General features: G+C 31.6%; 2 protein-coding genes across 2 annotated transcripts in view; one reads left to right on the forward strand and one right to left on the reverse strand.

Annotated features, from left to right (window-relative positions):
* The window catches only part of LOC139494712 (A disintegrin and metalloproteinase with thrombospondin motifs adt-1-like), a 185,956-nt gene that overhangs the window by 128,651 nt on the left and 40,031 nt on the right, over positions 1-17,274 (reverse strand). The window lies entirely within an intron of this gene.
* Positions 12,123-12,665, forward strand: LOC139494334 (uncharacterized). The gene has a single exon (XM_071282500.1). The coding sequence runs from the start codon at positions 12,123-12,125 to the stop codon at positions 12,663-12,665; it is 543 nt and encodes a 180-aa protein (XP_071138601.1).

Consider the following 17,274-nt stretch of genomic DNA (forward strand, 5'->3'; position numbering starts at 1 on the left):
TAATTTTAATTTTATGAAAAAAAACTATTCTCAACTATAAAAAGTACAAAAATCCAGAGGCGGTCAATAATTTTCAGTAAAATGAAGAAATATTTGCATTTTAGGTAACGCATACAAAATTTTAATATTTTTTTCCGTTTTATGAAGAACAGCCGATCCTGATGTACAAAAAGTACTGAAATTAAATGACGGTTAATAATTTGTATCAATATAAATCAATAACTGCATTCTTATTCCACAAAAATAAAAGTTTAAGTATTTTAATTCTCATTATATCTCAATTCTAATTAGAAGACTTGTCTCAAGATGGTAAAAATAACTGATTTCAAATAAAATAGTATCATTTTTGATAAAAAGAAGAATAATTTTGATTATTTTAAACAATGCGAACAAAATTTTGGTATGATCTTTCTGATATAATTTTAATTTTATGAAAAAAACTATTCTTAACTATAAAAAGTACAAAAATCCAATGGCGGTCAATAATTTTCAGTAAAATGAAACAATATTTGCATTTTAGGAAACACGTACAAAAATTTAATATCTTTTTCCTTATAGTAAGATTATTTTATGAAGAGCAGTCAATCCTGATGTACAAAAGTACTGAAATCATATGACGGTTAATAATTTGTATCAAAATAAATCAATAACTACATTCTCATTCCACAAAAATAAAAGTTTAAGTATTTTATTTCTCACTATATCTTAATTCTGATTAGAAGACTTGTGTCTAGATGGTAAAAATAACTGATTTCAAATAAAATAGTATCATTTTTAATAAAAAGAAGAATAATTTTGGTCATTTTTAACAATGCGAATAAAATTTCAGTATGATTTCTCTGATATTATTTTAATTTTATGATAAAAAAACTATTCTCAACTATAAAAAGTATAAAAATCCAATGGCAGTCAATAATTTTCAGTAAAATGAAACAATATTTGCATTTTAGGTAACGCGTACAAACATTTAATATCTTTTTCCTTAAAGTAGGCATGTTTTATGAAGAACAGCCAATCCTGATGTACAAAAAGTACTGAAATCATATGACAGTTAATAATTTGTATCAAAATAAATCAATAACTACATTCTTATTCCACAAAAATAAAAGTTTAAGTATTTTAATTCTCACTATATCTCAATTCTGATTAGAAGACTTGTCTCTAGATGGTAAAAATAACTGATATCAAATAAAATAGAATCATTTTTAATATAAAGAAGAATAATTTTGGTTATTTTTAACAATGCGAATAAAATTTCAATATGATTTCTCTGCCATTCTTTTAATTTTATGAAAAAAAACTATTCTAAACTATAAAAAGTACAAAAATCCAATGGCGGTCAATAATTTTCAGTAAAATTAAGAAATATTTGCATTTTAGGCAACGCGTACACAAATTTAATATCTTTTTCCTTAAAGTAAGATTATTTTATGAAGAACAGCCAATCATTATGTACAAAAAGTACTGAAATCATATGACAGTTAATAATATGCATCAAAATAAATCAATAACTACATTCTTATTCCACAAAAATAAAAGTTTAAGTATTTTAATTCTCATTATATCTGAATTCTTATTAAAAGACTTGTCTCAAGATGGTATAAATAACTGATTTCAAATAAAATAGTATCATTTTTGATAAAAAGAAGAATAATTTTGATTATTTTAAACAATGGGAACAAAATTTTAGTATAATTTCTCTGACATTCCTTTAAATTTATGAACAAAAAAACTATTCTAAACTATAAAAAGTACAAAATCCAATGGTGGTCAATAATTTTCAGTAAAATGGAAAAATATTTGCATTTTAGGTAACGCGTACAAAAATTTAATATCTTTTTCCTTAAAGTAAGATTATTTTATGAAGAACAGCCAATCCTGATGTACAAAAAGTACTGAAATCATATGATGGTTAATAATTTGCATCAAAATAAATCAACAACTGCATTCTTATTCCACAAAAATAAAAGTTTAAGTATTTTAATTCTCATTATATCTCAATTCTAATTAGAAGACTTGTCTCAAGATTGTAAAAATAACTGATTGCAAATAAAATAGTACAATATTTGATAAAAAGAATATTAATTTTGGTAATTCTAAACAATGGGAACAAACTTTTAATATCATTTCTTTGACATTCTTTTAATTTCATGAAAAAACAATCTATTCGAAACTATTAAAAGTTCAAAAATCCAATGGCGGTCAACAATAACCATTTTCGTAGAAATAAGTTCATGTTAACAGAGTCATATAATACAATTATGTATTTATTATATGTCTCTGATGTTTATAATATTTAATACGAAAATATTAATCAACACAAACTATAAGCATCTTATTCTGTTAAACTATTTTTACTTTTGTATTGCAACTAATTTTATTGCAAATTATAACTGAGACTACTATAACACAGAGATTGGTCACTCTCGATTTCCCTATTAAACCGGCTACACTCAAAAAAGCTAGCTGCGTTAATTTAACGTAGTTTCGTATTTTACCGTTAGCAGACGACATGTAATTGTTCAATTAAAAAGGAATAATACAAAGCAAAATATTATTTTCAATGCTGCCATTATTATGCCTATTATTATATGAATATTATTATGATTATCCTACTTTAATGATTATTATATTATAATAGTTTATAATAATAAATGTATTTTAATAGTTTTTCATAATAAACATGTTTTAAAAGTTTTTAAAATAAGCTATGCGACTATGATTAATAATGGATTGTTAATTCTCATAAATCCGACAAACGAAGTTGTTGAAACATCCCGTTTATTGTATCCAATCAAGGAATCATATAAACAATCCCCCGATCAAATATACAAATGTTTTACCTGTTTTACCTACCTGTAAAAACAGGTGCATTTGTGAATTGGCTGGGATATAGTTTTGATACACGTATACACATGCTAACTAAAAATGGAATTAAGATATATAAATCTCATTATCGATACTATTTAATATTTTTTTTAAATTTTCATGAATGATTGAAAAAAAAATGGAAAAAGGCTTCTGTTTTTGTTTTTCCAAATAAAGGTTAATTACGGCTGAAGATTACGGCCACTGCGGCCAAAAAGTATAAAAGGAAGGTTAGGATGGTTATTCATTAGAGAATAATGGATGAAAAAAAAAACAAGATTATAGAATAGGAATAGTTGAAAAGTAATCGATTGAAATTTAGAACCGAAAAAAATATGCCCCAAAAAAGATTTATTACCAAATAATCGTTTTTATTTGCAAGCAATGTTCTTTACCCTTTAAATCAGTCTAGTATGCTTTGTAAACAAATTGGGTTTTTACCCCAATCAAATTATTTTCCAAATATAAATTTAATGAGAATGTATTTCCTTAATTAAAAGGGTCAATCATTTCAATCAATTTTGATCAGGTTTTTACAAACAATGTAATAAGCGGCAATCATTTAAGAAGAAAATGTCGTTAAAAGTAATTGAGTAATTCCTTGGAACAAAGCGGCTGAAGGAGTTAAAACTTCAGAGGGTGCATTAAACAAACATAAGCCCTACAAATTATATATATATGTTCTCAAAAAATCGTCACCCTTTTCATTTCACAATGTCCTCTAAAAGTGACTTCTTATCTTAGGATGACAGTGATCTCAATCTTGATCTTTTACTTGGGGATTTTAACGCATCAGATATTGAATCTGAAGATGACTACGTCCCGCCTGCAAAAACCGCAAAACCCCAAAAAGAAGCAACAACTGCTAGTGCAAATAACACTGAACGTCAAGCTTTATATCAGTGCTCCGATTGTGACAAAACCTATTCTTCAGTTTCTGGATTCCGTGGCCACTTAAGAACAAAGCACAGCCTAAGCAGCATTAAAGGTATGTATTCTAAACATTTTTTTTCATACCCTTCTCAACGTATTTAGCCCAAGAAAGTTAAGTGCAGAGTATACTATGAAATATAAATATTCTAAACTGTTTTCCTCAAATTTTGTGTTCAATACCACATCTCCAACGAATTGTGTTAAAACAACCTATTGTCTCAAACCAACGAAGCTTTGTGAAATGATATGAAAATAAGAAAATGGGTATGCCTCATTGTAGTTTAATTATAGGTTACCGTCTCAGTTTCAATGCGGAGCTATGGCTCACATCGAAAATTAAAAATTACCATGGTAAAAAAAATCCATCGGGAAAATCGTCCTGACTTGTATATACATAACGAGAAATTGAAATACTTCTGAACTAGAATTAAATTAAGATGGAAAATAATTATTTGTATAGTTGAGTACTGCCCAATAATCAATAGCTGACTGTCAGTGGCAAATATTTCTAGCACTTTTTTTTGTATATTTCAAAAGTGTATACCTTATTCATATATTGTGTAGGTTAAAATGTTATCTTGTCCCATATTGTTTGCGTTTTGATTTGTGTTTAATGCAACAGTGCAATACCTAAGTGTCAAAAGAGAGTTTTTCCCGACCTTTTCACATATTTTTAAGGGGTCTCATTGGGGATTCCAATCCCGGATCCCGCTTACTGTTTTTTTTTCAGATGCCCGTATCCCGCTTACTGTTTTTTTTTTAGATGCCCGTATCCCGCTTACACTATGTACGTAAGCAATTCTAATTTTTTGTCATTTCCCGGGTCCCGCAAGACCATTTCCCGTTTTCACGACTCAATAATTTGACTTTCACGTTTCTCGCTTACGAAAAATCGGCAATTCCGCGTCACGCTTAGATCCCAATTAGACCAACATTAAAGGTTCCTATATACAAGTTGATAGGACGTTCCGTTGGAATAGGTAACCTTTTCACGCTATGCCTTAAAACTTTGCCTGTACTCAACGAGAAATTAAAATACTTCTGAACTAGAATTAAATTATGATAGAAAATAAATATTTTTATAGTCGAGTACTGCCCAATAATCAATAGCTGACTGTCAGTGGCAAATATTTCTAGCATTTGGTAACCGAAAATTAGCTACATCGGGTGGGATAGGTTACGTTTTGACAGAAGTTTTATGACTAACACCTTTCTAAATATACTCATAGTTGAAAAGTGAATTATCTCAAGTAACTATCTTCCCATTTAAATGTGTGTATATATATATATGTTTAAGTCTAGAGAATTATTTCTTTTCTCCATTTGACAGGTCCTTATTTTTTCGTTTGTGTACCAAAATGAACTTATATTACTTTAAAAAAAGAGCAGCTCCAGCTTTCTGGACGAATAAGAGATATTCCAAATGCAGAAAATTTTACTATGATGAAATAAAACAAATAATCACTTTTAAAAAAAAGCATCTAAATATGCTTTGATCATTGTTGAAGGCCGTAGGGTGACCTAAATGTTAATTTCTGTGTCGTTAGGTCTCTTGTGAAGAGGTGTCTCATTGGGAATTACACCACATTTTTTGACAAATAATCAATAACTGACCGTCAGTGGCAAATATTTCTGGCATTTCAGTAAGCGAAAATTAGCTACACCATGTGGATTAGGTTGCGGTTTTACACAAATTTTGTAACATACCATTCTAAATATACTCATAGTTGAAAAGTGCATTGTCTCATGAAACTTACTTTCCATTTACATGTGTATTTTAATCTAAGAGAATTATTCTTTTTTTCATTTGGCCGGTCTTTACTTTTCTTTTGTGACTTGTAGTTTTTGTGTACCAAATGTAGTAATTTCCTTAAAAAAAATGCAGCTCCAGGTTTCCTGACGAATCAGAAGAGATTCCATAAAACAATTAATTACTGTGCAAACTGAAACATCTAAATATTGAACCATACCAACTATACTTTGCTCAATGTTGAAGGCTGTAAGGGGGCCTATAGTTGTTAATGTCTGTGTCATTTGGTCTCATGTGACGAGTTGACTCATTGGCAAATACACCACATCTAATGTTTTAACCGCATAGACAAGAAACATTTGTGTTTCATTACAAAGTCCTTATGGTTATGAAATTAACAGTATTAAATACAGATTATTGTTTTAAGTATAGTATGTAATTATATCGCTCATGGTGCTCCAGCCATTGCCACTTTTGTAAGCAAAACCATCGAATACAGTTGTATAAAAAACGGCCAAAACAAAAAAACTTTTACTACAGAACATTGAAAATGAGGTCAAGGTTAGATCACACCTGCAAGTTGGACATGTACACCTTACAATCCTTCCATACACCAAATATAGAATACCTATTGCGTATAGTGGTCATTAAACCATTCCAAATGAACTTTTGTGCCTCGGCCCAATCCTTACATTATTTTTATGTATAACTAAGACATTAAATGAGTTTAAAAATAAAAGAAAACTTTATTTTTCACCATTGAATAATTATGTACAAATCTAAATACAATGAATCAGACAAACTAATATACAATACATACAGATTATGTACAAATTTAAATACTAAATGCAAACGTACAATTAAAACAGACTTCTGAAAAGGAGATGTTAGTTGGTCATTTGAATCCCTGGAATTTGTCCGCGCATAAAGCACTGTTTGAAACGGAACAAACATAAACAAATCCAGTAATTTCTCAAACCTTATTAGTCTCTGAAATGATAAATGTCTAATGAAAATGTATACATTAATAACGGTATTTTTATTTTCTTTCAGTTAGTGAATGCAGAATAAGCAAGACTAGCCACTCAACCCCAACTCAGACTAAATTCTCATTAAGTGACCAAGAATTCGACAAGATACTGTCCGACTCTTTCACAAGTGCCATAGAATCAATCATCAGCTGCCCATTTCGCAATAGTTCATCATCTATTAAAGGCAAAAACATTATAAAACTTGCTACAATGTTAAAAGACAAGCAAGAGCTAAGTGACTCAATCCTAAGTGCATTAAGTCCATCTTTTAAAGGGGTTATAAGTTCATCAGAAGGTTCATCAAATAGTGACTTAACAGTTAATGAACAGCTATTCAGCAGTTATTATAACATGACTTGCCTAGACAGCATCCAAACTCTTCTTTTTAATCTACTGACCACTGAAATTAACTCTAATGAAATAGATGACAGCATGCCTATTAAACCATTTGTTGCATTGCTACAAGACCGCATCTTTAAAGAGCTAATAAAACAAAGAGCCACACTTTACACAAGAAAATCCAAAGAACCAACCAGCCTATCAGAAACTGATCAGTCCATTCTGTACTACTTGTCCGGCTACATTATTTCAGCTTTGAAGAAGGAGTCTACACAAGTTAAAAACAAGAAAAGTTCTAAACACCAGAAAATGTTTGAACAGTTATCAGAACTAATCTGCAAAGACACTACTTCAACAAAAACATTTGTTAGCAAGTACACAAAATGGACTGAAAAACTGAATCGTGGTGGCTTGAAGGTTCCAAGCGACAACTTTTTCCTCCTTGTCAGAGAGTTCGAAAATATATATAGAAAATGTGTAAATTTAAACTGCATATCAGCCAATTCCCTGGACATTGTCACATTAACTGAGACCATCTTAGACAATTATATGACCAATTATTATTGGGATCAACTTTGTACAACACCAGACTACAAAGAGTACATATTAGAGAAATGTATAAGATTATTTCTGACAGTTCGTGGTCATTCAACTGCCCGTCAAATTAAGCTCCAAATGGAACAAAAGACAACTGTAAAAGCCAAACCATTACGACAAGTACTCAAAGACCAATCAAACCGAGTGCATTAGCAAATGAACAATGAGTTAATTAAACTTTGAAACCATATTTGCTGTATATTTAAGATTTATAAATAAGACTTTCAGTCCTGCATCGAGTTCTAAAATTTCAACTGCTTCCCACAAAATGGTAAATAGTTGATCTGCTGTTATCCCTGTTGTAGCGAAATGGGCCAAGGGAAATTTCAGGTTATTCGCAATACCACGGACCATTATCACCAGAACATTTTTGGCCATTTTAGGTGCTTCTTCTTTTAGTGACTGTTCAATGTTTTGTATCAAATTACCGGTCTGGTCCAAGTTCACGAAACCTATCAGCTCTCCAGAATGCTTATCATAAACAAGGTCTTCTTTGATACGAATTTCGTCATGCAGGATGCCAACATACTGCTGCCACTCCTCAGTCAGGTTCTTCTGTTTGATCTCGGTTGCTAACGCCTCCATAACATTTGGATTGTAACCAACGCCTGGCTTTATAACGTGACTGTAATCATAAAGTAGTCTCTCACTTGGCAAATTAATAAACCCCGAGTGTCGTAAAGCATCATAGGTTGAGGCCGACTTGCTCTTCAGATAAAGACACCATTTTATCATCATTGGGTGCCATCTCATACCTTTTTTGTCTTTCAATCGCTTGAATTTTATTTGCTGCTCCCAGAATAGACGCTGGTAGTTACTGTCATCTGGATATTGCCTTTTTATTTCTTCACTTTGGTTTTTCATCAGTGTTGAGAAGTCCTTACTATCTGAATCCAACAGACTTAGTCCATTTACTTGTATAGCATGCTGTAATTTCTTCTCTAAGTGTTTAACCCTTGTCTTCAAGTCTGTTGATAGAGCTGTTAGTTGTTTCAATTTGGTCAGCTTTTCACTCTCTGTCATAACTTTATTTCCCTTATGTGATGACAACCAATTCTTTTCTGGTGTTGGAACTTTTGTCTTCAGACGATTCTTTTTTTTGTGAAGATTCTTACGGTAGGCTTGGCATCTCTTACATCTTTGTACGTCTGACAACAGAGTGCAGTAACTTGACCTTATTGTACTGTTGTAGTGGAAGTCTTTGTGATATGCACCTAAATCATCTTCTCTAAAGCCTGCAGAAGTTGAAGAAGGTTTATTACCATAGTAACCAATGGGCAAATTGTTCTGGAATTCTGATTCTGGGTTTCCAATGCAAACTTGGTAGCATGATGCAGCTGTAAGCAGCTTCTGAACATGATGTTTTTTTAAATACTTGATTGGTAGGCCAGGTGTGTTCCATATAACATGACTTTTTGGTAACTGTACTCCATGAACAACTATGTTAGCTTGAAAATTGTCATCAATTGTGATGCACGTCTTCACTGTTGGTTTATCTGTATCATACAACTCAATATACCTTAAATACTGTGACATTTTTACCATTTCAAAAGTTCTGTACACATTCAAATTTTGCTGACAGTCATTTTTAAGCATGTAGAACCTTTCTTTTGATTTCTGAAGTACAAATTCATCTAAATTGATGTCTGCTTGGTAACGGTGTATATGGTCCAAAACAACATAAAACTCATTCCCAAGTATACCATCACTGTCAACCATTTCGGTCATGTTGTCTTGTCTTGTAACTGTATCATCATGAAAATTAGGAATTTCCCAGAACTGTTCGTCTTTGTCTAAAAAAAAAAAGAAAAAAAATTAAAACAAGAACATGTGTTTGAACTAATGTTGTCAAATTGTACACTTTTGCCTAACCGGTTACTCGGATAATCGTTCGACCGATTAACCGGTTAACCGATAGTTTGAGTTGGTGCTTGCAAGCCTTATCAATAGTACCCTACACATTGATATAAGATGTGGTATGATTGTCAATTTGACAACCTGTTATCCAAGTCATAAATTTATGCTTTTAGAATTGAAGTTTTTCCTCTGGCATTATCAGGCTTGTCTGTGAGGATTCTTGCGAAGTTTGACTTTTAATAAGCAACTACACCGTATCAACTATAGCGTTTGTACCAACTTCGAATGAAAAATAAAATAAAAAAACTACTTGATGTCGTGGAATTGAATATGTTTTAAAATGATTATTCTTTCTTTTTCACTTGTTGTCTCCGAAAATGGTGTGGATTGTTTCATTTTGAGTGATTAATTATAAAAAAAGAAGATGTGGTATGATTGCCAATGAGACAATTCTCCACAAGATATCAAAATTACACAGAAATCAACAACTATAGGTCACCGTACGGCCTGTTTCTTTACTTTGTTTGCATGTTACTCTTACTATCACGTATGCATTGAGCAAATTCACATTGGTTTGCATTTCACAATTTTTGAGTTAGCATTTCATTTAAAGTATGAAAACCATTTCCTATGAATAAATTTTGAATAAGAATGAAAAAGAAAAGTGTCATTTTCATAATTAAAACAAGAGTGATCATGCTGAAATGTCTCGCCTTCTTTACTAACCATTGATATCATGTTCACAGTCCTAATTATAAAGCTTTATTACAACTGTCACATAAACTTAACATTAACCAAGATAACCAAGAGATAACTAAACAAAGGCCAATGAACCCTGAAAATCAGGTCAAGGTCAGATTAAACATGCCTGGCAGACATTTACAGCTAACAATGCCTCCAAACAACAAATATAGTTGACCAATTACTTATAGTTTATGAAAAATAGACCAAAACACAAAAACTTAACACTGAGCAATGAATCGTGAACATGAGATCAAGGTCAAATAAAACCTGCGCAACTGACATATAGATCATAAAATATTTCCATACACCAAATATAGTTCACCTATGGCATAAAGTATTAGATAAAAAGACCAAAATTCACAAACTTTACTTTAACCACTGAACCATGAAACTGAGGTCAAGGTCATATGACACCTGCCAGTTGGACATGTACACATTACAGACTTTCCAATTTGCCCTATTGCTTACAATATCTGAGATATGGACTTGACCACCCCAACTTAACCTTGTTCGCTGATCCATGAAATCAGGTTGACGTCAAGTGAAAACTGTCTGACTGCCACGAGGACCTTGCTAGGTATGCACATACCAAATATAGTTATCCTATTACTATAATCAGAGAGAATTCAACATTACAAAAAAAAATTTAACTTTTTTTTCAAGTGGTCACTGAACCGTCGCCGTAGGATCACTATCCCTATGTCGATCTTTCTGCAAAAAAAGTAACAGGCTCGACAAAAACCATGAAATTGGGGTCAAAATCCTTATAAGATGGCTCATAACTGTACCTTCATCAAAAATTTAACAAGACCTGAAACAGAATGCCTCAAGTAATCACATTCCACATAGGGCCTAAAATAAATATCATTTGTTTTCCCTATATGGACCGACCGACAGACATATGGACAGGCTGATTCATATATAATTGAACAAACTTCCTTTGTGGGGGGTATACATGTATATAATGATAACCAAATCCAATATGTCCATCATGGTACATAATGCATTATTGCACAAAAAAATCATAAAATTTGACTAAAATCTTACCATCAATAAAATGGATTTCAGTATCTGGAAACTCTACAATAAGTGAACTGTCTTCGCAGGGAAACAATGCGTTTTTGGATCTCTCTGTTTCTATACATGGACCTACTGAAATAAAGATGAAAAAAAAAAATTTATATCACTTTTTTACATGGCATATGCAATCCTGTATATCTACTATTTTCTGCATATTTAGCTGAATTAGTATATTAAGCATACAGTACATTTTGACCGTATCTGTAAGTTCTTGTAGTTATATTTATGTGTGTGTTAATCTCTCACAATTAAATTTCTGAATCAAAATAAAACTACATGCTTGGCTGTTAATAATTTCATCCTATATATATATGTATAGGCCTATTCATCAAAATCATTTAATTATTCATGTAAATAGTTAAGGTACATGTAGTTATCATTTAATTCACCATCAGAATCATACATATATGTATTCAAATATTTCTTCCCATCCTTTAAAATTTGAAAATCTGTCAAGCAAAGAAGTTATCTAATCTAAACTAGTTAAAGTAATTTTTATTAAATAAATCTAATTTGGGTTTTATGGTGGCTTCCTTTGCAGGTATTGTGGATTTTTTTTGTATCCATTCATAAATTTATCCAACAGACTGAAACTATTATTTATTAATTATAATTAAAAAGTATTGAGGTCAAACATGTTTTTATTGGCTTTGAAAGGTACTAGGCTGTATAGTTTTAATTAAACAGAAAACCTTTTATTTTTATATAATTAATCACTTAATCATTCTGAATGTCTATAAATAATATTATTTTCTTTAATTGGTTAAATAATATGGATAATTAATCTATATAATTAATTATGTGTGAACACCACTTATTGATTATGCTGCCAGTGCTTAACACAGTTCACCAACACTATAAAAGAGAATGTATTTAAACTAATTCACATTATCAATTTGACCCTGAAAACACTAAGTTTAAAAATGTCAGAGAGAGTGTTAGTATTTGGTCATAGTCTAGTAAGGGATCTCAATCAGTGGATGAAAGACACATCTTCAGATTTTTTGTCAGGTCATCAATCCTACATTCATGGAAAAGGAGGTCGGACCACAGAATTACTTAAAAGAATGGACATGCACGTCATTAGAAGATTTCGACCCCATGTAGTATTTATACAGGTTGGTGGAAATGATATAACACCAGAAGCCAGTGTAAAGGACATAGCAGAAAACTTGATTGAATTAGCTGTTGAAATTCAACAACAAGGAGTATCACAGGTCATAATAGGTTCTGTTATTATAAGACTTAGACCAAGAAATATGTCAGTTTCACAATATGACAACAAAAGGACAAAGATAAATAAACATTTGTCAGAGAAAACACCACAGACAGCAGGCATTAAATTTTGGAACCACAAGTGTTTCAGACATAACCACCTTAGAGATGGGGTTCACCTAAATGACAAAGGGAATGAAGCATTTTTCTTCAGCATTAGACATGCAATGAACTCAGTGACATATGTATAAAGTAATGGATATTACAGTAAACCTTATTCATTGGTATTCAAAGTCAGCAAATATTTAAATGTTATCATGTTGAAAAATAAACTTACCATTTTTATGCTTCGGTTCTTTTTTCTGATGGCTGTTCTTTTTCGGTCGTCCCAAACGGGATTTCTTTCGGAGAGGCATTTCTGCAATAAATAAAGTTATAATCAGTAACAATATAACATTGAAAACTTACTTATGCTTCTAGACTATAAACATGATAAATGAATACTCAGAATAGGGTCTGCAACTTTACTTAAACAAACTAATAGCCATGGTAAATTGATGGATTTGTTTAAAATGTGGACAAACTTACCTTTTTCAAATTTTTCATTTGGGAGTCTTCATCATGGGGACCCCCCCCCACACACACAAAAAGGGGTAAATAGCAGTATGCTGGTATATCAAATTATGACAAAGTAAACATTAGTAGAAAGAAGAATACAAGGGAATGTTTTAATGCCATTTGGGAAAACAAATTATTCAACTGAATTATACCCTAGCACAACAGAAATTGACATTTTTCATTTGGGAGTCTTCATCATGGGGACCCCCCCCCCCCCCCCCACACACAAAAAGGGGTTAATAGCAGTATGCTGGTATATCAAATTATGACAAAGTAAACATTAGTAGAAAGAAGAAATACAAGGGAATGTTTTAATGCCATTTGGGAAAACAAATTATTCAACTGAATTATACCCTAGCACAACAGAAATTGACTCAAAATTTACATCGGCCATTTTGAAAACCTTCATGTGGTAAATCTCCCCACAAAAAGGGATTAATAGCAGTTTGCTGGTATATCAAATTATGACAAAGTATACATCAGTGTAAAGAAAAAATATGAAAGAAAGTTTTAATACTATCTAGAAAACCAACTGTTCCTCTGAATTTAACCTATTTACAAAATAACTCGAGTCGGTCTAACGAACTGAAAAGTCAAACGCGGTAAATTTTCAATGTTTCATTTGTAAATTTACGCTTATAAATATACTAAACAAGGCTAATGTGAACATAATCAAACAATAATTAACATTTTTAATCTTATTATTATACTTACTGATATAAAAAACGCCTTAATAAGCCACATTTGTTATTATTTTGCACCACGCTTGTAAACAATGGCTGATCGTCCTTCTTGTCTAATCAGTCCGAATGCGCGCGCATCCGTGGACATCGTGAAAATACGATTTGACTGGCCAGTACAGAGAGTGACCAATCTCTGTGTTATAGTAGTCTCAGATTATAACGTGTAAATTAAGGTGTCTTCGTAGAGGTCCGCGTTCATCGATTGTAAACACTGTGGAGTTCGATCCGTGCATAAATTTAATTTACTGATCGATCGGTGACAGTTGTCAGGGTAACTCTCAAATAGGTTATTTGACTTATCTGACGGATCCTATAGGTCACCGATCACCGATCACTCATCGATCAGTCAAACATCCGTCACCGATCATTCACCGATCAGTCAAGTTCACGTCAAACAGTAACGCCTAAGGTTGCAAGTACTGTATAATGACGCCAAACTGTTACTGGTTTTGCTCAAAGCTGGTAATCTATATAGTTAAAGTTACTTACGGTTATGTGACAATTTAGTAAAAAGAAAAGGAAAAAAATGACTAAGAAATTCTTTATTTTTTTAATTTGTTACTTGATAATGTTTGTCTCTATTTTTTATCATAAAAGTTTCTTTTAATGAACCTGAACAAAACACTTACCACAGTAGAAAGTTAAACATCAATAGATTGAGATAAAGTTTAAATGATCAACCATTCACCCTGTGTAAATGTAATATTATGATTATTACTTGAGTATAACACGTAACGTAAAAGAACAGATAAATCTCTACAAAGATACCAGCCTTTTTGTTTATTTTTACACTAGACGCTCGTTTCGTCTGAAGAGAGAATCACGAGTAATGTGAGAATCCGATAAGTTTAAAGGCCAAAGTAAAACGAGGTTTAATATAACTGATATAGTATCCTGAATGAAATAATCTTGATGGCTTGTCTTATCGTTCAATTAGTAAGCCCCTTCTTCTAATCGTCCAATGACGAAGTTGATAACATTCATACTGTTGAATTTAATATGAATGATATTAGTTGTATCAAAAGTTATGTTTGAAGTCTAAATGATGTACTTATGTAAAAATTTAAAAAAAACCTAGAATTTAGAATGCATACTCTACAGTCTATGAAAGAAGCGAATCGATAAAAACTTTTCTTATATCAACGAGCGATATTGTCTTATATCAACAAGTTGCATTGTTGGAAATTTCAGACGAATGTTAGCATTTGTACAAAGAAAGGCAGATTTCTCGGTATAAAGTAATGACTCTTTTCTTAAAACGGGGTGACATTTACCACTACATACGTCCGCTGTATAATTTCCATGAATTATTTTATGTAATAACAAGCAAGGTGTATTTAAACGAGAAAATTGAATTGTTGAATAAATGAAACATAAAAGCACGATTTATCATTTGTAGATGTACACATTTAATAAATATTATGTAGCAAATTCAGTGGAATGCAATTGAGATGAAATCCATTGTTTGCTAAGCCATATCGTCAGACTGACTCATGTAACAAAATTATTTGTCTGCATCAATCAAAACTGACCATATTTGACAGCATCAACCAAAACTGACCATATTTGCTCTTTTTATGCCCCACCTACGATAGTAGAGGGGCATTATGTTTTCTCGTCTGTGCCTCCGTTCGTCCGTCCGCTTCAGGTTAAAGTTTTTGTTCAAGGTAGTTTTTAAAGAAGTTGAAGTCCAATCAACTTGAAACTTAGTACACGTGTTCCCCATGATATGATCTTTCTAATTTTAATGCCAAATTATAGTTTCGACCCCAATTTCATGGTCCACTGAACATAGAAAATGATAGTGCAAAGTTCAGGTTAAAGTTTGTGGTCAAGGTAGTTTTTGATGAAGTTTAAGTTACATCTACTTGAAACTTAGTACACATGATCTCTATGATATGATCTTTCTAATTTTAATTTCAAATTAAAGTTTTGACCCCAATTTCACGGTCCACTGAACATAGAAAATGATAGTGCGAGTGGGGCATTATTGTACTATGGACACATTCTTGTTTATGTTATAGTCGCAAGTAAATCTGTAATATTTTTATGTAAGGATGGAGTGTATAATCATGAAAATACAAATGGTCTTTATTATAGGGTTATTGCATGAATATTGGAAAACAAAATTATGCTCGCATCAGTTTATAGTGCCAGCATGTCCTCTTTTTTATCCAAATTTTGAATCGTAAACTAATTTCAGTAGTTTTGATATCTCAGACTGACTCATGGATATAACAAAATTATTTGTCCGTATCACCCAAAACCATGAAAAGTGACCATATTTATAGCTTACTATGCGGAATGGGCTTTACTCATTGTTGAAGGCCGTACGGTGACCTATAGTTGTTAATGTCTGTGTCATTTTGGTCTTTTGTGGATAGTTGTCTCATTGGCAATCATACCACATCTTCTTTTTTATATTTGACAGCATCAACCAAAACTGACCATATGTGTCAGCATCAACAAAAACTGACCATATTTACACTTTATAATGTAAATCTTAATATATATATATATATATATATAGCCGCATAGTAAATCACTTATAGTTACATATCACAATGGATTGTATAATTCAAATGACAGTGATCAATATTGTAACACATTGGCTACAAAAAAATTTGCACATCAATTTAGAGTACCAGCAATTTTCTGCAAGTCCTCTTTTTATTCAAAATATTGAATTGTAAACGAATTTCAGTAGTTTCGATATACATGTATCAGACCGAGTCGTTTTAACAAAATTATTTGACCACATCAACCAAAACTGAACTTATTTACACTTATCATGTTAATATATATGGCCTCAGTCATTGTAAACCAATAATATTTTTATGTCAGGACGGATCGTATGATAAAAATGACACTAACTTTGGAACACAATACACCTTATTGCTAATTCTGGCTGACCCGGCCTCTTGACTTTTGAAGCATACAACAATCACTTTTCCATTGTGGCGTCAGATATTTTGTTTTATGACGTCAAATTTTTACGGGAACCTGTGTGATATCCAGTATTGTGCGGTTATGCAGTTGTAAACTTGAATTCTACTGGCTGCCTTGCCATCTGCTATATAACCATATTCGCCGTACACAACCCAATCAAATTGTCCTAATAGAAGAAACTTTCTTACAAAACATGTGCCTGTAGCCCATTAGAAATCTTGTTCTAATATGTTGACCTTTAAACTATAACTTGAAATCATGTGTGCTATAAAAAGAACAAAGTTAGGTACACGCTGTCTTGTGACAACCTTTGTGTATTTGTGTGAAATTTCCACTAGTTGACATCTATACATGCATGACGCAATCAATGGCTTCATCAATGTAGAGAAATTCAAATAACATATATTTATTATATATCTCTGTATTGTATTATACAAACTTAACAGTAATAACAGATTTAAAAAAAAATGTTTTTCGTCCAGAAAATCGTTAAAAATATAATTAAGAAAAAAAATATAAGATGGAATGAAACAAAGTGAAATGCTCTCGA

Source organism: Mytilus edulis, chromosome 11 (genome assembly GCF_963676685.1).
Source record: "Mytilus edulis chromosome 11, xbMytEdul2.2, whole genome shotgun sequence".
Classification (NCBI taxonomy): Eukaryota; Metazoa; Mollusca; class Bivalvia; order Mytilida; family Mytilidae; genus Mytilus; species Mytilus edulis.